General features: G+C 43.1%; 1 protein-coding gene across 1 annotated transcript in view; it reads right to left on the bottom strand.

Annotated features, from left to right (window-relative positions):
• Positions 1–1754: 1754 nt before the first annotated feature.
• Positions 1755–26114, bottom strand: part of KAT2B (lysine acetyltransferase 2B) — a gene marked incomplete at both ends in the record, with an annotated part of 113029 nt that continues 88669 nt past the window's right edge. The window contains 7 exons of the mRNA XM_080715983.1: positions 1755–1948; positions 5566–5650; positions 5749–5812; positions 6054–6090; positions 9503–9617; positions 15656–15799; positions 18058–18168. Coding sequence (XP_080572109.1) covers positions 1755–1948; positions 5566–5650; positions 5749–5812; positions 6054–6090; positions 9503–9617; positions 15656–15799; positions 18058–18168 — 750 coding nt within the window. The remainder of the gene's footprint in view (positions 1949–5565; positions 5651–5748; positions 5813–6053; positions 6091–9502; positions 9618–15655; positions 15800–18057; positions 18169–26114) is intronic.

Raw genomic sequence — 26114 nt, forward strand, 5'->3', positions numbered from 1 at the left:
AATATCTATAAGAAAATATTAATTTTTAAATTAGAAAACATAAAAATGCTTTCAATATAGAAGAGACCATCTGATTTTAAAGACAATACTCTATAAGAATGTCTACTCAGAAAATAACAAACTTTCACAGGATACCAAGCTGGACAGACGCCTCAGCAAATCCGCAACACAGCTCTGTTTAAACCCAGCCAAGTCATTTAATCTGAGCCGTCTCATCATTCTTCATTAGAAATCTAGACATCAGTCAAGGTGGTCGCTTGTTCTTTAAGAAAAAACATCGAGGCATCTGTTTTCACCGTGAGCATTCTGAAGATCTCTTACAAATCAAAAACAACACGTCCAACTTCCTAGCCATTTTTTTTTTCCTTTACGCAGATTATCTCTGGCAACTGTTTCTTAATGACTCTTAATGACCCATTTTCATTTATGCTGGTAGAAAACATAAGTTAAATACATTTTTAAAACCTCGTCCTTTACAAAAATCAGTTTATAAATTTGCATCATTAAAAATTAGTGTCGAGACTGCTGCGATGGCCTTTGTTTATAAGGTTGTGTATTAGTTGGTTTTTCCCAGAGTTGGGGTGGCAAAGATCCCACTTTTCTGTGTAGTGTAATCAGTCGATATATCCAAGCACTAAGCTGGAATCCCAAGACCTGTTTGTTAATAAGTCTGTACGATGGATTCTAGTGGGATATGACCCCGGATGTCTTTAGCAACATAGGTCTAAAAATACTGACAGCAAACATAACCCGGAGATGCAAAAGGAAAAACGTTCAAATATAGCTTTGTTGACGGGGTGTGTGTGTATCACAAACAAGGGGGAAAAATCCTCATTTATTAGAACAAGGATTCACCAGGTTTCTACATACATAGATTACATGTCTTTCCTATTTAAAGCATGTTGATCTGATCTCAAGTATTTTCAAGTTTATGCCTTTGTGGCCTAGGAAATTACCTTTTGGAACTTATGGCCTGCATAAGCAAAGTCAAATACAACAACACACGTTTGTGTAGAGAAAAGAATTATTAAAATAGTGGTTACGAGCTCACAAGTTTGCTGAAGGTGGAATTATTAAAACCCCAAATGCTTATTTTAAAAAGTTGCATTGTTTAGAATTTCTTCCTTAGGAATCAAAGCAGTTGCTTTTGTGAAACTGCGTTTTTCAGAACTGCTCAGAGCACCTCATCTAGATGAGTGTTTTAAAAATATATATATATATATATATATATATATAAGAAGTCTACTACGAGACTTCCAATGTCACGTATTTCACCTTTTACGGGCTTATCGTCACACATCTCTTCCTTGAAGTCCTTCAGAATAAAATAAAAATAAACTCTCACATTCCATTAGGAAAAAAATGGAAACATTCACGGTCTGAAAATGTTCTAGATCCCCCCCAATTTCGAGACTGTGTGTCTCTTCCTCACATACAGCTTTTGAGGAAATCCCTGATCGCCTGTCATGGAGTAGCTGGCTAATGGGCATGCCATATAAAATGTACAGAGTCGTAGCAAATAGATTAAGATCTATTCCATAGAATAAAAATGTTCGATGACTTCAATTTTAAATACATTTTTGAAAGCTAGAAGGAGGTTTGCTTTTGTTGTCTGTTCCTTTCTGTTTTTCAAAAGTGCTGATTATTACATTTACAGGTCTCTTCGACAAAAGTCATTCAATTCTTTAACCACGAAACCCCCTTGCGTTAGGCACACTGCTGTGATGAGTTTCTAAGAAGCAGAGGGGAAGACATCACTTGTCAATTAATCCAGCTTCCTTAATTTTACTGAAGAAGAATTTCTCCAGGATGTTGGCACACTTGTAGTACTCGCTCTCGGGGGGGTTGTACTCTTTGCAGTTGGTAAAGACTCGCTGTAAGTCGGCCATGAATAGCTTCTTAGACACGTAGTACCTATTCTTGAGGCGTTCGCTCATGGTTTTCAGGTCTGCATAAAAGAAAAAAATACATCAGCAATCGTAGACTCCTTGTAAGCACGAACTGAGAGAAGGAAGGCTGGGAAGAAAATCTATGTTATTGATTGGGTCACATTTTTGTCATCTTAATGTCTGTCTGTCTTCTTTCTTTCTTTCTTTCTCCCTCCCTCCTTCCTTTAATTTCCTTCTTTCTTCCTTCCTTCCTCTTCCCCTCCCTCCCTCCCTCCCTTCCTTCCTTCCTTACTTTCTTACTTTCTTGCAGTACCGGGGATGTGGGCATTCTACCTCCGAGCTATACCCTCACCCCTATTTTTTATTCTTCATTTTGAAACTGATTTTCTCACTGAGTTGCAAAGGGCCTCACTAAGTAGCTGAGGCTGTCCCATGCCCGGCTCCTCATCCCATGTCTTTAAGAAAACCTCTTATGATCAAGAAAAATAGTTCTAGCCAGGCGTGGTGGTGCACACCTGTAATCCTAGTACTTGGGAGGCTGAGACAGGAGGCTTGCAGGTTACAGGACTAGCCTCCGCAAGTAGTGAGACTCTCATCAACCTAGAGAGACTCTGTTTCAAAATAAAAATTAAAAAATAGGTATGCCTGTAATCCCAGTACTTGGGAAGCTAAGACAGGAGGACTGCAGGTTCCCAGCCAGCCCCAGAAACTCAACAAGACCCTGTGTCAAAATTAAAAATAAGCCGGGCGTGGTAGCGCATGCTTGTAATCCCTGTGCTTGGAAGACGAAAACGGGAGGATCACACTGGTTCGAAGCCAGCCTTGCTGGCTTAAGAGACCCTGTTTCCAAATTAAAAAAATATAAAATAGATCTGGGAGTGTAGCCCGGAGGTAGAAGGGCTTCCAGGAACCTCAGTACCACCAAAAATAAAATAAAATAAAATAAAATAGTCTGAGAGTGTAGCCTAGAGGTAGAATGCCCCTGGGTTCAATCCCTAGTATAAGAAAAGGGAGGGGAGGGACGGAGGGGGAGGGGGAGGGATGAAGAGAGAGGGAGGGAGGGAGGGAGGGAGGGAGGGAGGGAGGGAGATTTTAAATCTTATGCTCATTCTTCTAAGAGGGTTTGTTCATAAGTCCCAGCCACTGGACATTAAAAGGACCATTATTAGTCACTGGCCCAAGCCCCTATTGAGCACAAGGAAGCTAAGTAGATTAGCAACCACGTACGTGATGAACTGGCTGCTGTCAGCTGCTCGTTCAGACTTACACAGAAGAGGCTCTATCTGCTTGGCAGAGAGTAGAACATTTGTACTGACTCATTTAATTACTTAAAATAGACGGAGTTTTACTAAATGCACAGTTGCTTTGCAGTTGTATACGGGACTAAAGCAGAGAAACTAATAAAAAATATATCTGTAAATATACCAGTGACCAGCAAATTAGATAGTAAAAAAAAAATTTATTTTTCCTGTTCCATCAATGGCATAAAAATGATAAACTTGCTGGGCGTGGTGGCGCACACTTGTAATCCCCGCGCTTGGGAGGCTGAGACAGGAGGATCACATGGGTTCGAAGCCAGCCTCAGCTACTTAGTGAGGCTCTCAGCAACTTAGTGACACCCTATTTCCAAATAAAATATAAAATGGGTCTGGGAGTATAGCCTGGAGGTAGAAAGCCTCTGGGTTCCACCCCCAGTACCACCAATAAATAAATAAATAAATAAATAAATAAATAAATAAATAAAAATAAATAAATAAAAACTATAAACTTTACACCGGGCGTGGTGCTGCACGCTTATAATCCCCATGCTTGGGAGGTGGGGATCCAATTATCACAGTTCGCAGATAGCCTCAGCTACTTAGCAAAGTCCTTTGCGACTCAGGGAGACCCTGATTCAAAAACAAAAAGACTAAAAAAATAGGGCTGGGGGTGTAGCTTGGAGGTACAGTGCCCCTGGTTTCCATCCCCAGTACTGCAAAAAAAAAAAAAAAAAAAATTAAAAAAGACAAACTTTGCTTAGTAACCTATTTTTCTAAAGCAAGGAAGCATTGTGAGACTTGTAAAAAAAAAATTTTTAAATCTATTTTCCCAACATATCTACTTGCTTTGAACTGTTTTAGTCTACAAGTAAAAATAGCACCTCAGCTGGGCATGATGGCGCACGCCTGTAATCCCCGCACTTGGGAGGCTGAGACAGGAGGATGGCACAGGTTCGAAGCCAGCCTCAGCTACTTAGTGAGGCTCTCAGCAACTTAGTGAGACCCTGTTTCCAAATAAAATATAAAACAGGTCTGGGAGTGTAGCCTAGAGGCAGAAGGCCCTTGGATTTCATCCCAGCATCACAAAAAAGAATTCTAGGTAAAAAGGAAAATAGGATTGGGGGAGGGAGGGGAAGATGAGAAAAATGAAAACTGAGGAAGGGAACAGTTCAAATAAGGCTACATCCAAATAGGGTTGTATTTTTAGGTTTTTGTTTTTACTTTTTGCCTTGCTGGGGATGGAACCCAGGGGCATTGTAACAGGGTCTCACTGAGTTGCAAAGAGCCTCACTAAGTAGCTGAGGCTGTCCTTGAACTGCGATCCTCCTGTCTCAGCCTCCCTAATGCTGAAATTACAAGCATTCACCACCACGCCCGGCTATTCTTTATTTTAAAATAGGGTCTCACTAAGTTGCAGAGATCTTACTAAGTAGCTGAGGCTGGCCACACACCCGCGATCCTCCTATCTCGGCCTCCCAAGCACTGGGATTACAAGCGAGCGCCATCACACCTGGCTCCATACAAAGTTTTATACCAATCTCAATAACAGGTATATGGGGAGGGAGGACAGGGAAAGGGGGGCCAGTATATGGAGGGAAATAAACCAAATGATGTGTGCATACACGCTTGTATCATTTTGAATCTCATTATGATGTGGACCCACCAATAAAAGTGTAACAAATGTGGACGTTCTCAACTTATTAAAATTAATCATTCCTTTTAGCACAGTATAGGCACAAAAACAAATTCTGCAATTTCATACTACTTTGGAAAGCTCTTAAAAATAAAAGCCATTTACAAAAAGCAGACTCAAAACATATCAAGGGGACAAAACCTGATATTTTTCCATCTGCAGCCCAACACCCGGAATGTAAGGTGAGGTCCAGACAGACAGCATGTATACCCAGTACCATCTCCAGTAGAGTTCCCTACTTACACTCTCTCCATCTTATGTACTGAGCTCTAAAAGATGTCTGCAAGCCGGGCGTGGTGGCACATGCCTATAATCCTAGCACGTGGGAGGCTGGGACAGGAGGATCATAGGCTCAAGGACAGCCTCGGCAACACAGGGAGGCCCTCAGCAACCTAGCAAGACCCGGTTTCCAAAATAAATAAATAAATAAATAAATAAATGAGGGGGTGTGGCCCAGAGGTAGAGTGCCTCTGAGTTCAGTCTCTAGTACCAAAAGAAAAAAACAAAGGAAGGAAGGAAGGGAGATAGATAGATACCTGCAGAAGGTCTCTAATGAACAGAACCACCACTTCTCCTTTACCATTCCTCTCTGCCATCACTACCCTCCACAGGTATGTGGGCCCCGCCAGCCCTTCTCGCCCTACCACAGAGCAGCAAAAATCAACCCCAGAGCCCACCCACCCGCACACCGCCGTCCTCAGAGCGTGTCAGCGGCATCACCTACCCATGGGGAACCTTATAACTTCATAATATCCTGGCGCTTCTGTTCTCTTCACAGGTTCCATGAAGGGCCAAGCGCTTTGGTGGCTCTTGGGTAAAGAAAAAAGAAGTAAGATGCTTAATCTAGAAGTTCCACGTGGGACACGCCCTCAAAGCTTGTGCAGGAGGCGGAGGAATAGACACCCACCTTCACCTGCTGGAGGATGCTCTTGAGTGTGACGTAGAGCTGCTCTGGGTCTTTGGGCTCTTTACTTGAAAGGAAAAGAATACACAACAAGGAACACGGGTTACTATTTACCCTCTGACAGCTGATCACTATTCGGCTCATTCTCATAAAAACCTAAAGTTGGAACCATTCCAGGACTTTGTATGAAAACTGACACCCGCCAACTAGACTGTATCACTGCTTACAATCTGTTTGCCCTCTCGCTCTACATTGCTGGTGGGGGGAGAGAGCGCCTCCGTTAGCATCCTCTTGCCCATATTACTTACCTTTTCTCTTTTCCACTTGGTTTCCAGCCTGTCTCTCCTATATGTCAACGAAATTAAACACTAAATGAGAACTGCTTTTGGTCAAGAGAATAACATACTTAATACTTATCAAAAGCATAATTAATTACAGCCATGCCTCAATAAATGTCTATTTGGGGGAACAGACTGAGATGAGTAGCATTTATTTAGTTCTTTACACAGTTCACAATACACAATATGAAACATTTCCAGGACTGATAACACTGCTATGTTACTGTCTTTTATTTTTTTTTTACTTTTTATTAATTAATTAATTAATTTATTTAATTTGTAGTACTAAAGATGGAACCCAGGGGCATTGTACCTCCAAGCTACACCTCTAGACTTATTTATTTATTTATTTATTTATTTATTTATTTATTTATTTTTGGTGGTACTGGGGTTCCTGGAAACCCTTCTACCTCCAAGATAACACTCCCAGACCTATTTTTATACTTTTATTTGGAAACAGGGTCTCTTAAGCCCGCGCAGCTGGCTTCGAACCTGCACAATCTTCCTGTCTCCGCCTCCCAAGTACGGGGATTACAAGTGTGTGCCACCACGCCTGGCCATCCAGACCTATTTTTTATTCTTTATTTTGAAACAGGGTCTCAATGAATTGCAAAGGCCCTCACTAAGTAGTAGCTGAGGCTGTCCACAAACTGAGATCCTTCTGTGTCAGCCTCCCAAATGCTGAGATTACAAGCATGCACCACCACGCCCGGCTTTATTACTGGTGTGTGTGTGTGTGTGTGTGTGTGTGTGTGTGTGTGTGTGTTACTGGGGGTGGAACCCAGGGGCTTTCTACCTCCGGGCTATGCTCCCAGACCTATTTTATACTTTATTTGGAAACAGGGTCTCACTAAGTTGCTGGAAGCCTCACTAAGTAGCTGAGGCTGGCTTCAAACCTGCGTGATCCTCCTGTCTCAGCCTCCCAAGTGCGGGGATTACAAGTGTGCGCCACCACGCCCGGCTTTATTACTGTTTTTTAAAGCAGGGACTTCAACCTCTACTAGGAAAGCAGGAAAAAATAATCCAGTACTGCACTTTTAAAGCTTATTATAAATTGAATTATTTGCTAATTACCACGTAAAAGAGCCAGGCATAGTGGAACATGCCTTAAATCCCAGTACGTAGGAGGCTGAGACAGAATTGTAGGTTCTAAGACAGCTTTAGCAATGTAGTGAGGCTCTCAGCAACCTAGCAAGATCTTGTTTCCAAATAAAAAATAAATGTCTGGAGGTGTATGTAGCTTAGAAGTAGAATGCCCCTGGGTTCAATCCCCAGTACCGAGAGTGAGTGAGTGAGAGAGAGAAAGAGAGAGGGGGAGGAGGGAGGGAGGGAGGAAGAAAGAAAGAAGGAAAGAAAGAAAGGCAGACAGACCAGCCTCAGCAACTTTGTGAGACTCTTTCAAAATAAAAAGTAAAACAGATCTGGGCATGGTGGTGCACACCTGCAATCCCAGTATTTGGGAGGCTGAGACAGGAGGATCCAGGTTCAAGGACAACCTCAGCATCAAGGCTCTCAGCAATTTAGCGAAACCCTGTTTCAAAACAAAAACAAGTTTGGGAATGCAGCAAAAAGGCTGACTGCCCTTGGATCTAATCCCTAGTACCACTAAAATAAATAAATAAATAATAGCCAGGTGTGGTGGCGCACGCTTGTAATCCCAGCATTTGGAAGGCTGAGACAGGAGGATCGTGGTTCGCGGCCAGCCTCAGCTACTTAGTGAAGCCCTTTGCAACTCAGTAAGTTCCTGCTTCAAAATAAAAAATAGGGCTGGGGTGTTGCTCGGAGGTAGAATGCCCCTGGGTTCCTTCAATATTGCTAAATAAATAAATAAATAAATAAATAAGGCAGAGGTTATAGCTCAGAGGTACAATGCTCCTGAGTTCAATCCTCAGGACCACAACAAAAAAGGATGGGGGGAGAAAAAATGAATGAATGAATGAATGAATGAATGAGAGAAAGAGAGGGGGGGAGGGAGAGAGGAAGAAAGACAGAAAAACAAACACAGCTGGGAATGGTGGCGCACGCTTGTAATCCCAGCATTCGGGAGGCTGAGACCAGAGGATCGTGGTTCGTGGACAGCCTCAGCTACTTAGTGAGGCCCTCTGCAACTCAGTGAGACCCTGTTTCAAAATAAAGAATAAAAACTAGGGCAGGTGGTGTAGCTCGGAGGTTGAATGCCCCTGAGTTCCATCCCCAAACCCGCAAAAAAAAAAAAAAAAAAAAAAAAAAAAAAGAAAGAAAAGAAATCCAGAAAGACAGACAGAAAGAAAGAGGAAAAAAGAATGAGCAACTGTACTCTGGTCTCGATTTTGTTTGGCCAGAGCCTGCTTGTAATGTAATGTGAGCAGCTTTGATCTGGACTTGATTTTCAACTCTCTCCTTAAAAACCAACCTACCCCAAATACATTTCTTAACCTCTTGTCTGTCAGTTTATCAAAGTACAAAACAGAACTCTAAAAATTAGGTGATGTTATCTCTTTTAAGATTATTTAATCCAGGCCAAAAAAAGAAAAAGAAAGAAAAAGAAGAAGAAGAAGAATGTCTGACAGAGTCAGCGTCCGATGGCAAGGTACCGACTATGCCACTGATGGGGGAATAGGGATGTAAAATTTCTGAGTTTAACTGTAAATCGGCTAGAGGGTAGAGGTAATGAAGTTCTTAATCTTGCCTAAATAATACCTTTTTTCTAAAGAATTTGGTTTGATTTTGTTTATTATATCTTCAACATAAGACCCTGAATTTGAACTGAATAAGACTGGTAAATGGCATTCAAAAGCTTTTGCTGTACAAAAACATTTATTTTGTACTGTTTAGCCCAACTCATTTCTAGACACAAGAACACTTAGAAAAACTAATATAAAATAGGGAAGTTGAAACAAATGACATGATCGCCATCACACATGGCAAATAATCTTAAACTCTGCGGAAACTAAGTTTTGTGGAGCACAGATCTATGCAGGACAATCAGGATAGCAGTGATTCACGGTACAAACATCAAGCTGTTTGGAGGAGATCAGAACTGGCCTGCATATGATCCTGACGATTCCTGGCTACACACCACGGAATGTCAAGTAACCTAGCCATGCTGAGACTCTATCTCCCCAATTGTAAGCGCAGGAGTCCTCTTCTTTCAATGGTACAGATGAGTAGCACCTAGCACAATGCTACAAATGGCAAGCTCTTAACAAATGGTAACTATGAACAAATGCAAGGAGAGCACTCTCTTGCTACTTTGAATAGGCAGGAGAAATGACAATAAAAAAGAAAGCTTTCTCTGCCTTCTTCCAAGACTAGAAATAACCCCAGGGAGACAGGCAGGCCACCAACACTTATTCAAATGACTGCACTCTGGAAATTGTTTTAGACACAACTCACAGCATCCCCCGAAGAGTCTGCTTTTTAAAAAGGTCTATACGTACTAATTCCAGGGATGCTCTCTATTGGGATCTGCCGAACTCCATCCTTAAAGCACGAAAGTCCAGGGTAGACTTTGCGAATCTGGGCCTGTTTCCGTTCTATCAGCTTTTTAATGATCTGCAAAAAAAAAAAAAAAAAAAAGAAGAAGAAGAAAATTAAAAAGTCCACATGTTGATCCAGGAGGTCAAGTCAGCCAACCTAAGGAAAACATTTTCCTAACAAAAATTTTTATGAAGCAAAATGGGAGGAAAGGGTGGATGCTATTTATAACTTTTGTACCATGCCCAGTGACATTCATGCGACCATCTGCTATGACTTATCCCTGCCATCCAGAAAAGCCAATACTAGAACACACTGCCCCTAAGGCCCACTTGTTATCTTTAGCATAAGAGCCAATTATGTGGCTCAGCTTCTCTGGGGAGTTCTGCCAGGGATACAAGAAAACAGCCCTGAGCATCTTCTATGCAGTCAAGTGGCAAAACCTCTCCATTTCCCAGAACTGGAAATGTTCCTTTTCTTTTTTTTTTTTTTTTTTTTTGGTGGTACTGAGGATGGAACCCAGGGGAATCCTACCACTGAGCTAAACTCTCATCCCTCTTTTCATTTAGAAACAGGGTCTCACTAGGTTGCTGAGGCTGGTCTCGAACCTACAGTCCTCCTGTCTGAACCTCCCAAGTACTGGGACTACAGGCATGAGCCACCAGACCCAGCAGAACTGTTCCTTTCAAACTGGAGAAGCCAGGCGTGGTGGTGCACGCTTATAATCCCAGTACTTGGGAGGCTGAGACAGGAGGATCCGGGTTCTGGCAGGCCTCAGCTACTTAGTGAGGCCCTCTGCAATTTAGTGAGACCCTGTTTCAAAATAAAGAATAAAAATTCAGGCTGAAGGTATAGCTTGGAAGTTGAATGCCCCTGGGGTTCAACCCCAGCACCACAGAAAAAAAAAAGGGGGGCTTCACTAAGTGAGGCTGGCTGCGAACCGCAATAGTCCTGTCTCAGCCTCCCAAATGCTGGGATTACAAGCATGTGCCCACACCTGGTTTATCAATTATTTTTATACTGCGGATTTAACACAGAGACATTTTACCTCTAAGTTATACTCTTAACATGATTTTATTTCTTATATGGAAACAGGGTCTTACTAAATTATGGAGGACTTTACTAAGTTGCTGAGGCTGGCTTTGAACCTTGTAAGCCCCCATCTCAGCCTCATCAGTACTGGGATTACAAGTGTGTGCCACCATGGCTGGTTTCATATTTTTTTTTTTTCCAGTACTGGGGTTGGAATCCAGAGGCATTCTACCTCTGAGCTACACCTCCATCTATTTTTTTATTCTTTATTTTGAAGCATGGTCTCACTGAGTTGCAAAGGGCCTCACTAAGTAGCTAAAACTGTTCACGAACCTGGATCCTCCTGTCTCAGCCTCCCAAATGCTGGGATTACAAGCGTGTGCCACCACACCTGGCTCTGGTTTCAAGTTTTTTAAAATGGAGTTGGGAGTATAGCTTGGAGGTAGAATTCCCCTTGGTTCAATCCCCAGTACAAAACCAAACAAAATAATATAAAATAACTCTGTGTAGGCCGGGCGTGGTGGGGCACGCTTGTAATCCCAGCGCTCAGGAGGCTGAGACAGGAGGATTGCACAGGTTCGAAGCCAGCCTCAGCTACTTAGTGAGGCTCTCGGCAACTCAGTGAGACCCTGTTTCCAAATAAAATATAAAATAGGTCTGGGAGTAGAAAGCCCCTGGGTTCCACCCCCAGTACCACAAAAAATAAAAATAAATTCAATAAAATAAAATAAAAATAAAAATAAAAATAAAATAACTCTGTGCAGAATACTTTCTTTTTATTAGTGCTAGGGATTGAACCTAGAGCCATATGCATGCTGGGCAGGTGGCAGAGGAAACATACCAAGTACTGTGTGCGTGTATGTTTGTATCACTTTGAATTTGACTATGATTTCAATACACTCAATAAAATTATCTTTAAAGTAATCTAAAAATAAAAGAGCTCTGTGCACCTGGCTTTCCCCTGCAGGTCGGAAGGACCCAGGCTGTGCTCAGCTAATACGCAGGGATGAAGGGGGAGAGAGCACAGTCTCGGCCTGAGCCGCCGGGGGCCTCTCAAGCAGGACCATGTGCCGGAGCATCCAGACCTGCTCATCACAGCCCCAGAGAACAATGCAGAAGCAGCTCCCAAGGTCAGGGAGCCGGGGCGGCCAGTGGGCCACCGCTTGATTAACTCTTCCAAAGTGCCCTATTTGGAATTCTCTTGTGGACTGACATCTTTGACCAGGAGACAAAAGAGTTGTTTTATTTTCTAAATAAGATAGAAAGGAAAAGCCGGGTGTGGTGGTGCACACTTGTAATTCCGGCTTTTTTTTTTTTCCTTTGGTGGTACTGGGGTTCCTGGAAGCCCTTCTACCTCCGGGCTACACTCCCAGACCTATTTTATATTTTTAAAACAGGGTCTCTTACGCCAGCGCGGCTGGCTTGGAACCTGTGCGATCCTCCTGTCTCCGCCTCCCAAGCGCAGGGATCACAAGCCTGCGCCACCACGCCAGGCTAATTCCGGCATTTGGAAGGCTGAGTCAGGAGGGTCGCAGGCTTGTGGCCAGCCTCAGCTACTACTTAGTGGGGACCTCTGCAACTGCGTGAGATCCTGTTCCAAAATAAATAATAAAAAATAGGGCTGGGGATGTACCTCGGAGGTAGAATGTCCCTGAGTTAAATCCCCAGTAACACACACACACACACACACACACACACACACACACACACACACAAAAAAAAAAAAATAGGAAAAAATGCCTTTTGCTCACTTCTGTGGAAGCATAACGGCAGGTGTGAGCCACTTTATTTATTTATTTATTTACTTATTTATTTATTTTGGTGGCACTGGGGGTGAAACCCAGAGGCTTTCTACCGCTGGGCTATACTCCCAGACCTATTTTATATTTTATTTGGAAACAGGGTCTCACTAAGTTGCTGAGAGCCTCACTAAGTAGCTGAGGCTGGCTTCGAACCCGTATGATCCTCCTGTCTCAGCCTCCCAAGTGCGGGGATTACAAGCGTGCGCCACCATGCCCGGCTCTGTGCGCCACTTTAAACCCAGGGAGAAGACCTACAAGTAACTCCTACCCACCAGACACTCTAAGAAGCTTTCTGACTGTTAAGTGGGTCAAGTCTGACAAGTAATTAAGAATCGGGATTAAGAACATTAGTAGAAAACAAGAAACAAAGGTGGGTTCGAGACAGACGTCTCTTTCTAGAGACTTGTTAGGGAAGCGGGTGCTAGAATAAATAACAGAGGCATCGTGCAGGACTGATGTGGGAGGCGCAGCCCCCAAGTCACCGCTTCCTGAGCTCCAAGTGGGTTCGCCGCATCAGTGGCCTTTGCCTATGCCCAGATATGCTCTGTTTGTGTGGTGCTTTTCTGTGCTGTCCTAGGGAAATGTTAAATTATTACATACACAAATCGATCAACATTTAAATCCCTTTACTGCCCCATTAGTTTACATAAAAACTGTCACTCTAATATTTTTAAAAAAAAAAAAAAAACGTGTTTTTTTGTACTGAGGATTGAACCCACAATCCTCCTATTTCAGCCTCCCAAATACTGAGATTACAGGCATATACCAACATGCCCAAATTAATTTTTTGTTGTTGTTGTTCTGGGCACTGAACTGAGGGACATTCTACCTCTAAGCTATACCTTCAGCCCTTTTAATTTTTTTTTTCCAGTACTGAGGGGAGTACCCGGGGGCATTCTACCTCTGAGCTATACCCCCAGCCCTAATTTTTATTCTTTTTTGTGTGTGTGTGGTACTGAGGATGGAACCCTTCTAGCTCCGGCTACACTCCCAGACCTATTTTTTTTTTATATTTTATTTGGAAACAGGGTCTCTTAAGCCAGTGAGGCTGGCTTCGAACACGTGCGATCCTCCCGTTTCTGCCTCCCAAACGCAGGGATTACAAGCGTGTGCCACCACGCCCGGCCTAATTTTTATTCTTTATTTTGAAACAGGGTCTCACTAAGTTGCAGAAGGCCTCACTAAGTAGCTGAGACTGTCCACGAACCACGATCTTCCTGTCTCAGCCTCCCAAATGCTGAGATTACAAGCATTAATTTTTTTTTTTTTTTAAGCCGGGCGTGGTGGCCCACGCTTGTAATCCCAGCATTCGGGAGGCTGAGACCTGAGGATCACGGTTCGCGGACAACCTCAGCTACTTAGTGAGGCCTTCTGCAACTCAGTGAGACCCGGTTTCAAAATAAAAAGAATAAAAACATAGGGCAGGGGATGTAGCTCGGAGGTCGAATGCCCCTGGGTTCCACCCTCAGACCCGCAAAAAAAAAAAAAAAAAAATTTTTTAAACAGGGTCTTGCTGAGTTGCTGAGGGTGTCAGGTTGCTGAGGCTTGCCTCAGACCTTCAGTCCTGCTGTCTTGGCCTCATGAGTAATAAGAATACAGATGTGTCCACCTTGATCAGCTTCCACTCCAATATCGCCTAATGCTTCCAAGGAGAAGACTGTGAAAGGAGAGATTAATGCAAACGAAGATAAATGGCTGTGTAAAATGAACGATTAAAATTTGAACAGGTGAGCCAAGTATGGTGTCACACATCTATAATCCCAGTAGGCGGGAGGCTGGCACAAGAGGATCACAGGTTCCTGGTCAGCCTCAGAAGCAACGTTGTGAGGCTCTCCACAACTTAATGAGACCCTGTTTCAAAATAAAGAATCAAAAAATAGAGCTGGGGGGTACGGTTTAGAGGTAGAATGTCCCTGGGTTCAATCCCCAATACTACAAAAGAATAAAAGAAAATAAGCCAGGCATGGTGACGCTCACTTGTAATCCAGCATTTGGGAGGCTGAGACAGGAGGATCGCAGTTTGTGGACAGCCTCAGCTGCTTAGTGGAGCTGTCTGCAACTCAGTGAGGCCCTGTTTCAAAATAAAGAATAAAAAATAGGTCTGGGAGTGTAGCTTGGAGGTAAAGTGCCCCTAGGTTCAATCCCCAGTACTGCAAAATAAACAAGCAAACAAACAAACAAACAAGTAAATAAAATACGGTTGGGGTATAGAATACCTCTGGGTTCAATCCCTAGTACCACCCCACACACACACACAAAATCAAACAGGTGAAATCAAAGCAATGCAGGAGAAGTTCAAAGGAGAAACTGGAACTGAGTCTGAAGCAGTTTTAAGTGTGTGTGGACAAAGAGGATGAGTAATGGATAAAGACACCACTGCCAGAGGGCCTGGGAGAATTCCTCTGGAATGAAAGCAGAGAGATAAGATTGAGAGGGAGGACTGAGGCCAGGGTACAAAAGGCTTGGAAAGTGAAGTTAAAATATGTCACTGTGAAGCCGGGTGTGGGAGCTCATGCCTGTAATCTCAGCATTTGGGAGGCTGAGACCGGAGGATCACGGTTTCGCGGACAGCCTCAGCTACTTAGTGAGGCCCTCTGCAACTTAGAACCTGTTTCAAAAATAAAGAGCCGGAAGCCGGGCGTGGTGGCGCATGCTTGTAATCCCCGCGCTTGGGAGGCAGAGACAGGAGGATCGCGCAGGTTTGAAGCCAGCCGCGCTGGCATAAGAGACCCTGTTTCAAAAATATAAAATAAGTTTGGGAGTGTAGCCCGGAGGAAGAAGGGCTTCCAGGAACCCCAGTACCACCAAAAAAATAAATTAATTAATTAATTAAATTAAAAAAAATAAAGAGCCGGGCGTGGTGGCGCACGCTTGTAATCCCTGCGCTTGGGAGACTGAGACAGGAGGATCACACAGGTTCAAAGCCAGCCCCAGCTACTTAGTGAGACCCTGTTTCCAATTAAAATATATAGCCCAGAGGTAGAAGGCCCCTGGGTTCCACCCCCAGTACCACACACACAAAATAAATAAATAAATAAATAAATAAATAAATAAATTGAATAACATAGGGCTGGGGTGTAGCTCAGAGGTAGAATGCTCAGTAACACAGGAGGAGGAGGGGGAGGAGGAGGGGGAGGAGGAAGGGGAGGAGGAGAAATCTGCATAGACACAGTGACCTAGAAAGGAGCCGTCAGCCCTGGAGGCTGAGATGCTGCTGGGCGGCTCCTTGTGCAGAGCCCCAGAGCGCCTACACACAGGGCAGCGGGACGGCCACCCACTTACCTCCTTCTGCTTTTTAATGATGACAGAAAACTCAGTGTACGGAATCCGTGGGTTGAGCTCGCATCCCATTAAAGTGGCTCCTTCATAGTCCTTGATGTAGCCAACGTATTTGGTTTTAGGTATTTTAATTTCTTTGGAGAAGCCCTACAAAGCAAAACAATTCGTTCAGAGGGAGCCTGTGCATCAGCTAGCTGGGGAGAGCTCCCTGTGTGCGGGCGATGGGGCGCGGTCTCTGTCCTTTCCCAGAGCAGACACCCATGAAGCCCAAAACCATCAGAAACGAACCAGGGCAACAGAAAAGAGACAACAACAACAGCAACACCATGACCCAAATAAAACTGCACACCTAGCCCAGTGTGGTGGTACACGCCTGTACTCACAGTACTCGGGAGGTTGAGACAGGAGGATCGCAGGTTCAAAGCCAGCCTCGGCAACTTAATAAAGGCTCTCAACAACTTAGTGAGACCTTGTTTCCAAATAAAAAATAAAACAGGGCTGGGGATATAGCTCAGAGGTAGAATGACCCTGGGTTCAAACCCTAGCACTGCAAAAATAAAATAAAAAGTAAAAATTGGGTTAATTTTTAATTGAATTCTCAGAAATAGTGACTGCTATAAATTTCTACCCCAAAATATGGGGGGAAGGGTATCCTTAGGAGTGTGTGTGTGTGTGTGGTGTATGTGTATGAGTGAGTGAGTAAGAGAGAGAGAATATGCATGTGTCTGGGATTGAAGCCAAAGGCATTCTTTTATTTATTTACTTATTTATTTTTGTGGTGGTAGGAATTGAACCCAGGGGCAGTCTACCTCCCAGCTGCACCCCCATCCCATTTTTTTATTCTTTATTTTGAAACAGGGTCTCACTAACTTGCAGAGAGCCTCACAAAGTAGCTGAGGCTGGCTGCAAACTCAATCCTCCTGTCTCAGCCTCCCAAGCGCGGGGATTACAAGTGTGCGCCACCACACCTGGCTTGAAGCCAAGGGCATTCTATCTGCAAGCTTTATCTCCAGCCCTCCTCTACCTCTTGCTTCTTTTTTAAAGAGGGTCTCACTTTTTTAAAGAGGTTGTTGAGAGTCTTGCTAAGCTGCTGAGGCCAGCCTCTAACCTACACTCCTCCTCTCACAGCCTACCAAGTTCTGGCATTACGGGCGTGTGCCACCACACCCGGCTCCTAGGATTCTCAATGAATCAGTAACTAATGATCATCTAAGTTCTAAGGGAAAGGCACATACATCCAAATATACAGCAATTAGAGCTGGAAACATAAGCTCAGTGGTCAAACACTTGCCAAGCAAGAGAGAGGCACTGGGTTCGATCCCCACCATTGAACAAGAGTAATACAGTAATTAGAACCTAAATACTGAAGAAATGAAACCTCTTTTTTTTTTTTTTTCAGACAAAAACCTCCAGACCACCACGGTATGGAGTTGTTTTAGCAATGTGCATGGTCTGTGATATGTCTACTTAAAGACTTTAAGCAAGCTGAACAAAATGAGTGATTTAAATGCGAAAAACATATGCAAGTCCTCGCTTTTGCAGTAGCATACAAATCTCAGGCAACGTTTATAAAGCCACTGTGACAGCTTCAGAATCTCATAAAAGAGATGGAAGTAAATCCGTGTACCCCAGGGTAAGTTTCTCTTCAAAAAAAGAAGGTCACCTATTCTTTCTGAGAGATGGCAGAAGACGGCCTCCCTGGACAGGGAGCGAGGCTAAATGACCCCCAAGGCTCCTGCGGCCCTCTTGTGCCATGATGCTGTGAGATCTTTTTTTTTTTTTTTTCTTTTTTTCTTTTTGTGGTACTGGGGATGGAAGCCAGGGGCATTCTACCTGAGTTACCCTCCCAACCCTATTTTGTATTCTTTATTTTGAAACAGGGTCTCACTGAGTTGCAAAGAGCCTCACCAAGTAGCTGAGGCTGTCCTCCTATCTCAGCCTCCCAAATGCTGGGATAACAAGCGTGCGCCACCATGCCTGGCTTTCTCTGAGATCTCATCCAATGAGCACTGGCAAGTCCTGACACTTATTTCTGGCCTAAGGCTTACAAAATAATCATATGCCCATCTTTTTCTTTTATGCTACTGGGTATTGAACCTAGGGACATTCTACCTCTGAACTACACTCCCAGCCCTGTTTTATTGTTTTTTTAAATTTTGAAACAGAATCTCACTAAGTTGCTGACGGTCTTCCTGAATTGCTGAGGCTGGCCTTGAACCTGTGATCCTCCTGTCTCTGCTTCCCAAGTACTCTAAGTACTGGGATTACAGGTGTATGCCACCACACCTGGCGAGGTATGTTATTTCTGCAAGTAGGGAACACTGAAGGGAAAAACTTGCTTGGATGAAGGCTGCCCGCAGCATTCTGAAAGGAGGAATAGCTACGAGGCGCAGGGACAAGCATACCTGTTTCTTGAAGTATCCGATTGCGTATTCGTCTGCATAGGTGAGGAAACTCAAAATGTCATGCTTTATATGATACTCTTTCAAATGATTCATCAGGTGCGTGCCATAGCCCTGTGTGGAAGTCAGTACACAAATATATATTAGCTTCTAGAGAAAGAAATTCCTGCACACATGCCAGCAAATGTTGGCAAATTTAGGAATGTGTGCTTTGATCTATTTTATCAACCAAGGCCTTTCCTGGAGGAGACAGAAAATTAACCACTCTTTCTTGTATTTCTGAGTTTTGAGCTATAAAACTAAAAAATTCAAAATCCTTGGTTTTAGATAAAAATCATTAGTTGAAAATGCAAGTTTCTGGTTCTTTGAGAGCAATACACCAAGGCTACAAAATGTTAGTTCATTCTTAAAAATCACTTGTTGGAGCCAGGCTTGGTGGTGTAAGCTTTTAGTCCTAGTACTTGGAAGACTTAGACAGGAGGTCACAGGTTCGAGGATAGCCTCAGCAAGTAGTGAGACTCTCATAAACCTAACAAGACCCTGTTTCCAAATAAGAAATAAAATTAGTCTTGGGGGTATAACTCAGAGGCAGAATGCCTCTGGGTTCAATTTTCAATACCACCCCCAAAAAAAATAAGAAAGAAAAATCACTTGTTTGATATTAATATGAAAGCTTTTGGAGGTTATGTTTATTATAAATTTTTGCTTAATCCTTAAAGTATTTGAGACAAAATAAAAAGAGGCATGTAAGATGGGTGTGGTGGCACACACTTGTAATCCCAGCGCTTGGGAGGCTGAGACGGGAGGATCACACAGGTTCGAAACCAGTCTCTCAGCTATTTAGTGAGGCTCTCAGCAACTTAGTGAGATCCTGTTTCCAAATAAAATAGTAAACAGGTCTGGGGGTGTAGCCCAGAGGTAGAGGGCCCCTGGGTTCCACCCCCCAGTGCCACACACACACACACAAAAGGAAGCATATAAGCCTGACATGGTGGCAAACGCTTATAATCCCAATTCTTGGGAGGCTGAGGTGGGAGGATTGCAGGTTCGTGGCCAGCCTCGGCTATTTAGTGAGGCCCTTTGCAACTTAGTGAAACCCTGTTTCAAAATAAAGAATAAAAAAATCAGTGTGGGGGAGTAGCTTGGGCCAGACTTGGTGGTGCCAAAGAACTATAAATATATATAGGGCCTGGCCTGGTATCACAGGTCTGTGATTCCAAGTATTGAGAAACTCAGACAATGAAAATGATGAGTTCCAGGCCATCCTGGACAACTTGGAGAGACTCTGTCTCAAAATAAGATAAAAAGGGATGAGGAAGCAGCCCAGTGGGATGCACAAGGCCCGGAGTTCAACACCCCCAGTTAGTGGGGGATAAAAACGATTTGGCAAAAAAGGGTATATAATAGAGAGGTGTAACAAGGCTTGCTAAACAAAATGCAAAATACAAAAGAATAAAGCAAAAGACTGGCTATTAAGTAGACTACTTCAAATTTTAAAACTTTATTGAGCCCTTCAGAGGAGCAATTAAGGTGACCAATCAGAGGGGATGAGATGGGGGAGGATGGAATCTCTTTAAAACTCAGGAGGTATGTAAACATATGTATCCAAGTTAATCACCAATCAAGCATGGGATCGAGGGAGGGGGAGGGAATGGGATGGGGGCTGGATGAGGGCTAACTGGATGATGTGTGCTTGTATATCCTCTCAAGTCTTGTATTCCATTGTGATGTATAAGTACAATGCACCAATAAAATATATATATATATTAAAAATAAATAAATAAATAAAACTTTATTAAGATACAATAAGTAAGCCAGGCATAGTGGCACATGCCTGTGAACCCAGTACTTGGGAGACTAAGACGGGAAGATCACAGGTTTAAAGCCAGCCTCAGGAACTTAGCAAGACCCTGTTCCCAAATAAAAAATCAAATACAGCTAAAGGTGTAACTCAGAGGTAGAATGCCCCTGGGTTCAATCCCCAGTAACACGCACACACACACACACACACACACACACACACACATGCGCACACGCACGCACGCACACACTACCATAAGCCATTTAAGATACCATAAATAAAAATGACAAGTTGCGTGTAGCTGTAACATATATTACCCAAGATTTTACTAACAAGAATATATAATCATCTTATTCTATGGGATCGATACCAACAGGTAAGAGTCTAAAAGAAGTTATCAAAGAAGAGAAAGAAGCAACAAATATTATCAATGCACATAACAAATATGCTCAACTTACACAGAAATCAGAGGACTCTAACGTAAGATGAAATATTTCACTAAACAAAATGCAAACTTGTTTGTGTGTGTGGTACTGGAGATTATACCCCAGGGCATTCTGCTTCAAAACTATACCCCTAGTGCTATTTTATTATTTTTTATTTTTTATGTTTTTGGTGCCAGGGTTTGGAACCAGGAACATTCTACCTCTGAGCTATACTTTCAGCCCTATTTTATTTTTTATTTTGAAACAGGGTCTCACTAACTTGTGAAAGTCCTCACTAAGTTGCTAAGGCTGGCTACAAACCTGGAATCCTCCTGTCTCAGCCTCCCAGGTAATGGGATTACAGGTGTGCACCACCTCCCTGGTTGCAAAATTACTTTCAGAGTAATGATCCCTAGCCGAGCATGGTGGCGCACGCTTGTAATCCCTGCGCTTCGGAGGCAGAGACAGGAAGATCGCGCAGGTTCGAAGCCAGACGTGTTGGCTTAAGAGACCCTGTTTCCAAATAAAAATATAAAAAATAGGTGTCTGAAAGTGTAGCCTGGAGGTAGAAGGGTTTCCAGGACCCCAGTAACACACACACAAAAAAAAAAAAAAAAAAAAGAAGTGATGATCCTTAGTGTTAAAACAAATAGGGAAAAAGAAACATTCACCGGTGAAAATGTTAACTAGTAAGCCCATTGAGAGGGCAATCTAGAAAATATTTAGACTAAATTTTCATGCACACATCAATTCCACTTCTCAGTGTCTATAAAAATATTTTCAAGCTGGGTGTGGTGGCTCACGTTTGTAATCCTAGAATTTGGGAGACTGACACAGAAGGATCGTGGTTTGCGGACAGCCTCAGCTACTTAGTGAGGCCCTCTGCAACTCAGTGAGACCCTGTTTCAAAATAAAAAATTAAAAATAGGGCTGTAGGTGTAGCTCAGAGGTAGAATGCCCCTGGATTCCATCCCCAGTACCAAACACAAAACAAAATAAAACAAAAACATTTTCAAACACAACACTGCTAGTGATAGAAAATTAATGTAAATAAACATCTTCAAAAAAAAAAAAAAAAAAAAAGACTAAGGTGGGCGTGGTGGCTCACACTTGTAATCCCAGCATTCCGGAGGCTGAGACCAGAGGATCACAGTTTGCGGACAGCCTCAGCCACTTGGCGAGGCCCTCTGCAACTTAGTGAGACCCGGTTTCAAAAAAATAAAGATTAGAGCTGGGCATGGTGGCGCACGCTTGTAATCCCAGCGCTTGGAAGGCTGAGACAGGAAGACTGCACAGGTTCGCAGTCAGCCTCGGCTACTTAGTGAGGCTCTCAGCAACTTAGTGAGACCCTGTTTCCAAATAAAGTATAAAATAGATCTGGGAGTATAGCCCGGAGGTAGAAAAGTCCCTAGGTTCCACCCCCAGTACCACACACACACAAAAAAAATAAAAAATAGGGAAGAGGTGTAGCTCAAAGGTTGAATACCCCTGGGTTCCAAAGTCAGACCCGCAAAAAAAAAAAAAAAAAAAAAAAAAAAGACTATATAAATAATGCATCTGTACAGGCGTGGTGGCGCACACTTGTAATCCCAGCATTTGGGAGGCTGAGACAGGTGGATCACAGGTGGACAGCCAACCTCAGCTACTTAATGAGGTCCTTTGCAACTTAGTGAGACCCTGTTTCAAAATAAAGAATTAAAAAGTAGGGCTGGGAGTGGAACTGGGAGGTAGCATGCCCCTGGGTTCCATCCCCGGCACCACAATAAAATGAAAATGAAAGCTGCATTTACGCACTCGCTTCTGTAGCCAGTGAGCTTGCCGCCCCCGGGCCGCTGGGCCCCCTCCCCGCTGGAGGACCCTCCCGAGGTGGCTCAGATCCCGGGCTGGCAAAGCTCAGTAATTTATCTGCCTGTGACGACGGGATCTAGGGCAGTGCACGTCTCAGGAGGTGTTCAATAAGCCATCACTCATGACATGGGACGGTAAAAAGGCCAAGGAATGAATGGAAGAACTGTTTCTCCCGTTCTTATTTCTACTGAAAAGGAAGCCCCTAACATCTATTCTAATGTGTGTGTAAGTCAGACATATTCACCCACTCTTTTCCGCTTTCAAAGACTAATTTTCTCAAAGTGCACTTTCAAGTCATTTATAAGAAGCGATTTTTTTTTCTTTCTAGTTCTTTCTACTGAGTTTGTGATGTTTGGCCATCTCCCTTCAAGTCTTTTTAGAAAATTACATGGTGGTTTGGGGTAAAAAAAAAAAAAAAAAAAAAAAACTGCCCTTCTGGGAAGTAATAAGACAAAGTATCCAATTCATATTAAATACCTTCAGTGTCCTTCTGGTATCCAATCACCGCAACCCACCCTTCTAAACAAGGTGCTCCATATAGTTACCTTTGAAAATGAAAAATTTGCAAACTTTCTAAAAATACAAACCAAATAATATATTTTTCAGGTCTTTTCTCTTAAAAAAAAAAAAAAATCAAACAAGCCAGGCATGGTGGCACTTGCATGCCTGTAATCCCAACTGTTTGGAGGCTGAGATAGAAGGATCACAGGTTCGAGGACAGCCTCAGCAACATAGCGAGATTCTCAGCAACCTAGAGAGACCATGTTTCAAAACAACAACAACGACAAATAAATTAAAACCAAAAAGCTCTCGGGGTATAGCTCAGGGTAGATTGAGCCTGTGTTCAATCCCTCCCAGTACCAAAAAAACAAAAAAGTCAAACAAAAAATTCCTTTCAGTGAGGTCCTAAATTCTGGACATTTTGAAACATCTGGATGTTTGAACATTTCTGACGTTGGCTGGAGGGGAAAACTTTAAAGGTCAACACCAGCATCATCTGAGGACGGACTGTCAGAATTCCCTTAAAAAAAAAAAAAAAAAAAACAGAGGAGAGTTTCTGGCAAATCCAGGTCTTCCCGTTTTCTGCTGAGAGGCAGTTGCCCTCTCAAGCTCAGTGCTAGGCTTGAAAGGCAAAAGGCTCCACTTGTGGTTTTTGACCGTAAATACATCACAGGGGCTGTAACCAGCCCTGTGACTGGAGAAGCTGCTCGTAAAAGCAAGACCAGTGAAGGCACCGACTGCGGCCCACGAGCAGAGGAAGATCCCTTTTCCAGTGACTCAGCTTCAGTCGTTGCAAATGGCCTGACTCTGAGCCGATGGAATCCAGTGTCCTCAGACCTGCGCTGTGGGACACGGCAGCTGCCAGCCACACAGGCTGAAGGAACACGTGACATGTGGCCCCACTAAGTGGTGCTGTGAGGGTAAGATACACACAGGATTCCAAAGACTGGAAAACCATGAATGTCAATGGTGCCAGGCGTGGTGCCGCACGCTTGGAATCCCAGTACTCAGGAGTCTGAGACGGGAGGATTGCAGGTTCAAAGTCGGCCTCAGCTACTTAGTGAGGCCCTGCACAATTTAGTGAGACACTGTTTCAAAATTAAAGAGTAGGGCTGGGGACATAGCTCAGGGGTAGAATGCCCCTAGGTTCAATCCCCAGTACCACCAAAAAAAAAAAAAAAAAAAAAAAAGAATGTAAATGGAAAATGGTCTCAATAATTCCTTGTGACACTGAATAGTAGACAAGATAAAATTAATCTTGCCTGTTTCCACTTGTCTTCTTTCTCCTCTCCCCCCTCTCCTCGGCCTCTCCCTCTCTCTCTCTCGTCTTTTGTGGTGCTAGGAATTGAACCAAGGGCTTTGTATATGCCAGACAAGTTTTCTTTTTTTTCTTTTTTTTTTTTTTTTTTGCGGGTCTGGGGATGGAAACCAGAGGCTTTTTGACCTCCAAGCTACACCCTCTGCCCCAATTTTTTTATTCTTTATTTTGAAACAGGGTCTCAATGAGTTGCAAAGGGTCTCACTAACTAGCTGAGGCTGTCCGTGAACTGTGATCCTCCAGTCTCAGCCTCCCGAATGCTGGGATTACAAGCGTGCGCCACCGCCCCCAGCTAGACAAGTTTTCTACCACTGAGCTTCATACCCAGTTCTTCATCTGTCTCCTTCCTTCCTTTTCTTTCTTTCTTTTTTTTTTTTTTTTTGTGGTATTGGGGATTGAACCCAGAGGCATTTTACCTTTGAGTGACATCTTTAGCCCAATTTTATTTCTTATTTGGAAAAAAAGGTCTAAGTTGGTAAGAGTCTCACTACTTGCTGAGGCTGTCTTTGGACCTGAGATCTCCTATCTCAGCCTTTCAAGTACAGGCACTATAGTGCATGCACCACCACATCTGGCTTCTTTTTTTTTTTTTAATGTAGCGTTAGCCAGGTATGGTGGTACATGCCCGTAATCCTACTACTTGGGAAGCCGAGACAGTAAAACTGCAGGTTCAAAACCAGCCTTGGCAATTTAGCAAGATTTTCAGAAACCTAGCGAGACTCTGTTTTAAAAATAAAAATTAAAAGCCAGGCGTGGTGGTGCATGCTTGTAATCCTAGTACTTGGGAGGCAGAAACAGGGGGATCCAGGTTCGTGGACAGCCTCCAGTACTTAGTGAGGCCCTTTGCAACTTAGTGAGACCCTGTTTCAAAATAAAGAATAAAAGATAAATAAATAAAAAATAATAAAAATAGCTGGACATGGTGGCGCACACTTGTAATCCCTGCGCTTGGGAGGCAGAGACAGGAGGATCATGCAGGTTTGAAGCCAGCCACGCACGCTGGCTTAGGAGACCCTGTTTCCAAATAAAAATGTAAAAATAGGTCTGAAAATGTAGCCCGGAGGTAGAAGGGCTTCCAGGAACCCCAGTACCACCAAAAATAAAAAACAATATAATAATAATAATTAATAATAATAATAATAATAATAATAATAATAATAATAATAAAAAGAGTGGGGGTATAATTCAAAAGTAGAATGCCCAACTTCAGTCGCCAGTACCCCTCCTGATAGACACAGATGTAGCTACTGGAAAAATTAAAAGCATATATATGGCTTACATTTGTGGGTTCTATTATACTTCTATTAAAATTTACATATACATCCAACAATTTTTCTCGACACTATCAAATCCTGAGCTGCTTCTGTTTATTTTACCCATATATTTTTCCCAGGATATTTTGGGACTCTCTAAACATTAAATGGATAATCTTCTTATAAGTCTGCTATTTTGTGTGTGTGTGTGTGTGGTGGTGGTGGTGGTGGTGGTGGTGGTGGTGGTGGTGGTGGTGGTGGTGTGTGTGTGTGTGTGTGTGTGTGTGTGTGTGTGTGTGTTACTGGGGATTGAACTCAGAGGCATTCTACCTTCGAGTTATTCCCTCAGCTTGACTTTATTTCTTAATTGGAAATAGGGTCTCAAACCCTATTTCGAGGCTGGCTTCAAACCTGTGATCCCAGTCTTAGCCTCCGAAGTACTGGGATTAAAAGTGTGTACCACCACACCACGCTAAATGAATGACCTTCTAAGGACACATTTTCTGGTCCCCTTTTCCTGAGAGTAGAAGAGTAACCCATTATAGTCTAGAGGAGGGCTCTTTCTATCCAAGAGGAGTCCAGTTTATTCCCACCAGACCAACCCCAAAACCAATAAAATACAGCCATGGTTTGCAGGGAGGAAACCATGCCAAGTACAATTGGAAAGATAAGTTAGCAACATGAAAACAAAAACAAATTAAAAAAAAAAATCCAACACAGAACAAACCCCACATGAATCTAAATACTTTGTGCAAAGTTCCATCACTTTCTTTATAGACTTTCATTAGTCCTTGATCTCTTTTTTATGTTATTTTATTTTATTTTTTGCAGTTATAGGGATGGAACCCAGGAGGAATTCTACCTCCAAGCTATACCCCCAGCCCTATTTTTTATTCTTTATTTTGAAACAAGGG

The sequence above is a fragment of the Muscardinus avellanarius genome (assembly GCF_963383645.1).
Source record: "Muscardinus avellanarius genome assembly, chromosome: 18".
NCBI lineage: Eukaryota > Metazoa > Chordata > Mammalia > Rodentia > Gliridae > Muscardinus > Muscardinus avellanarius.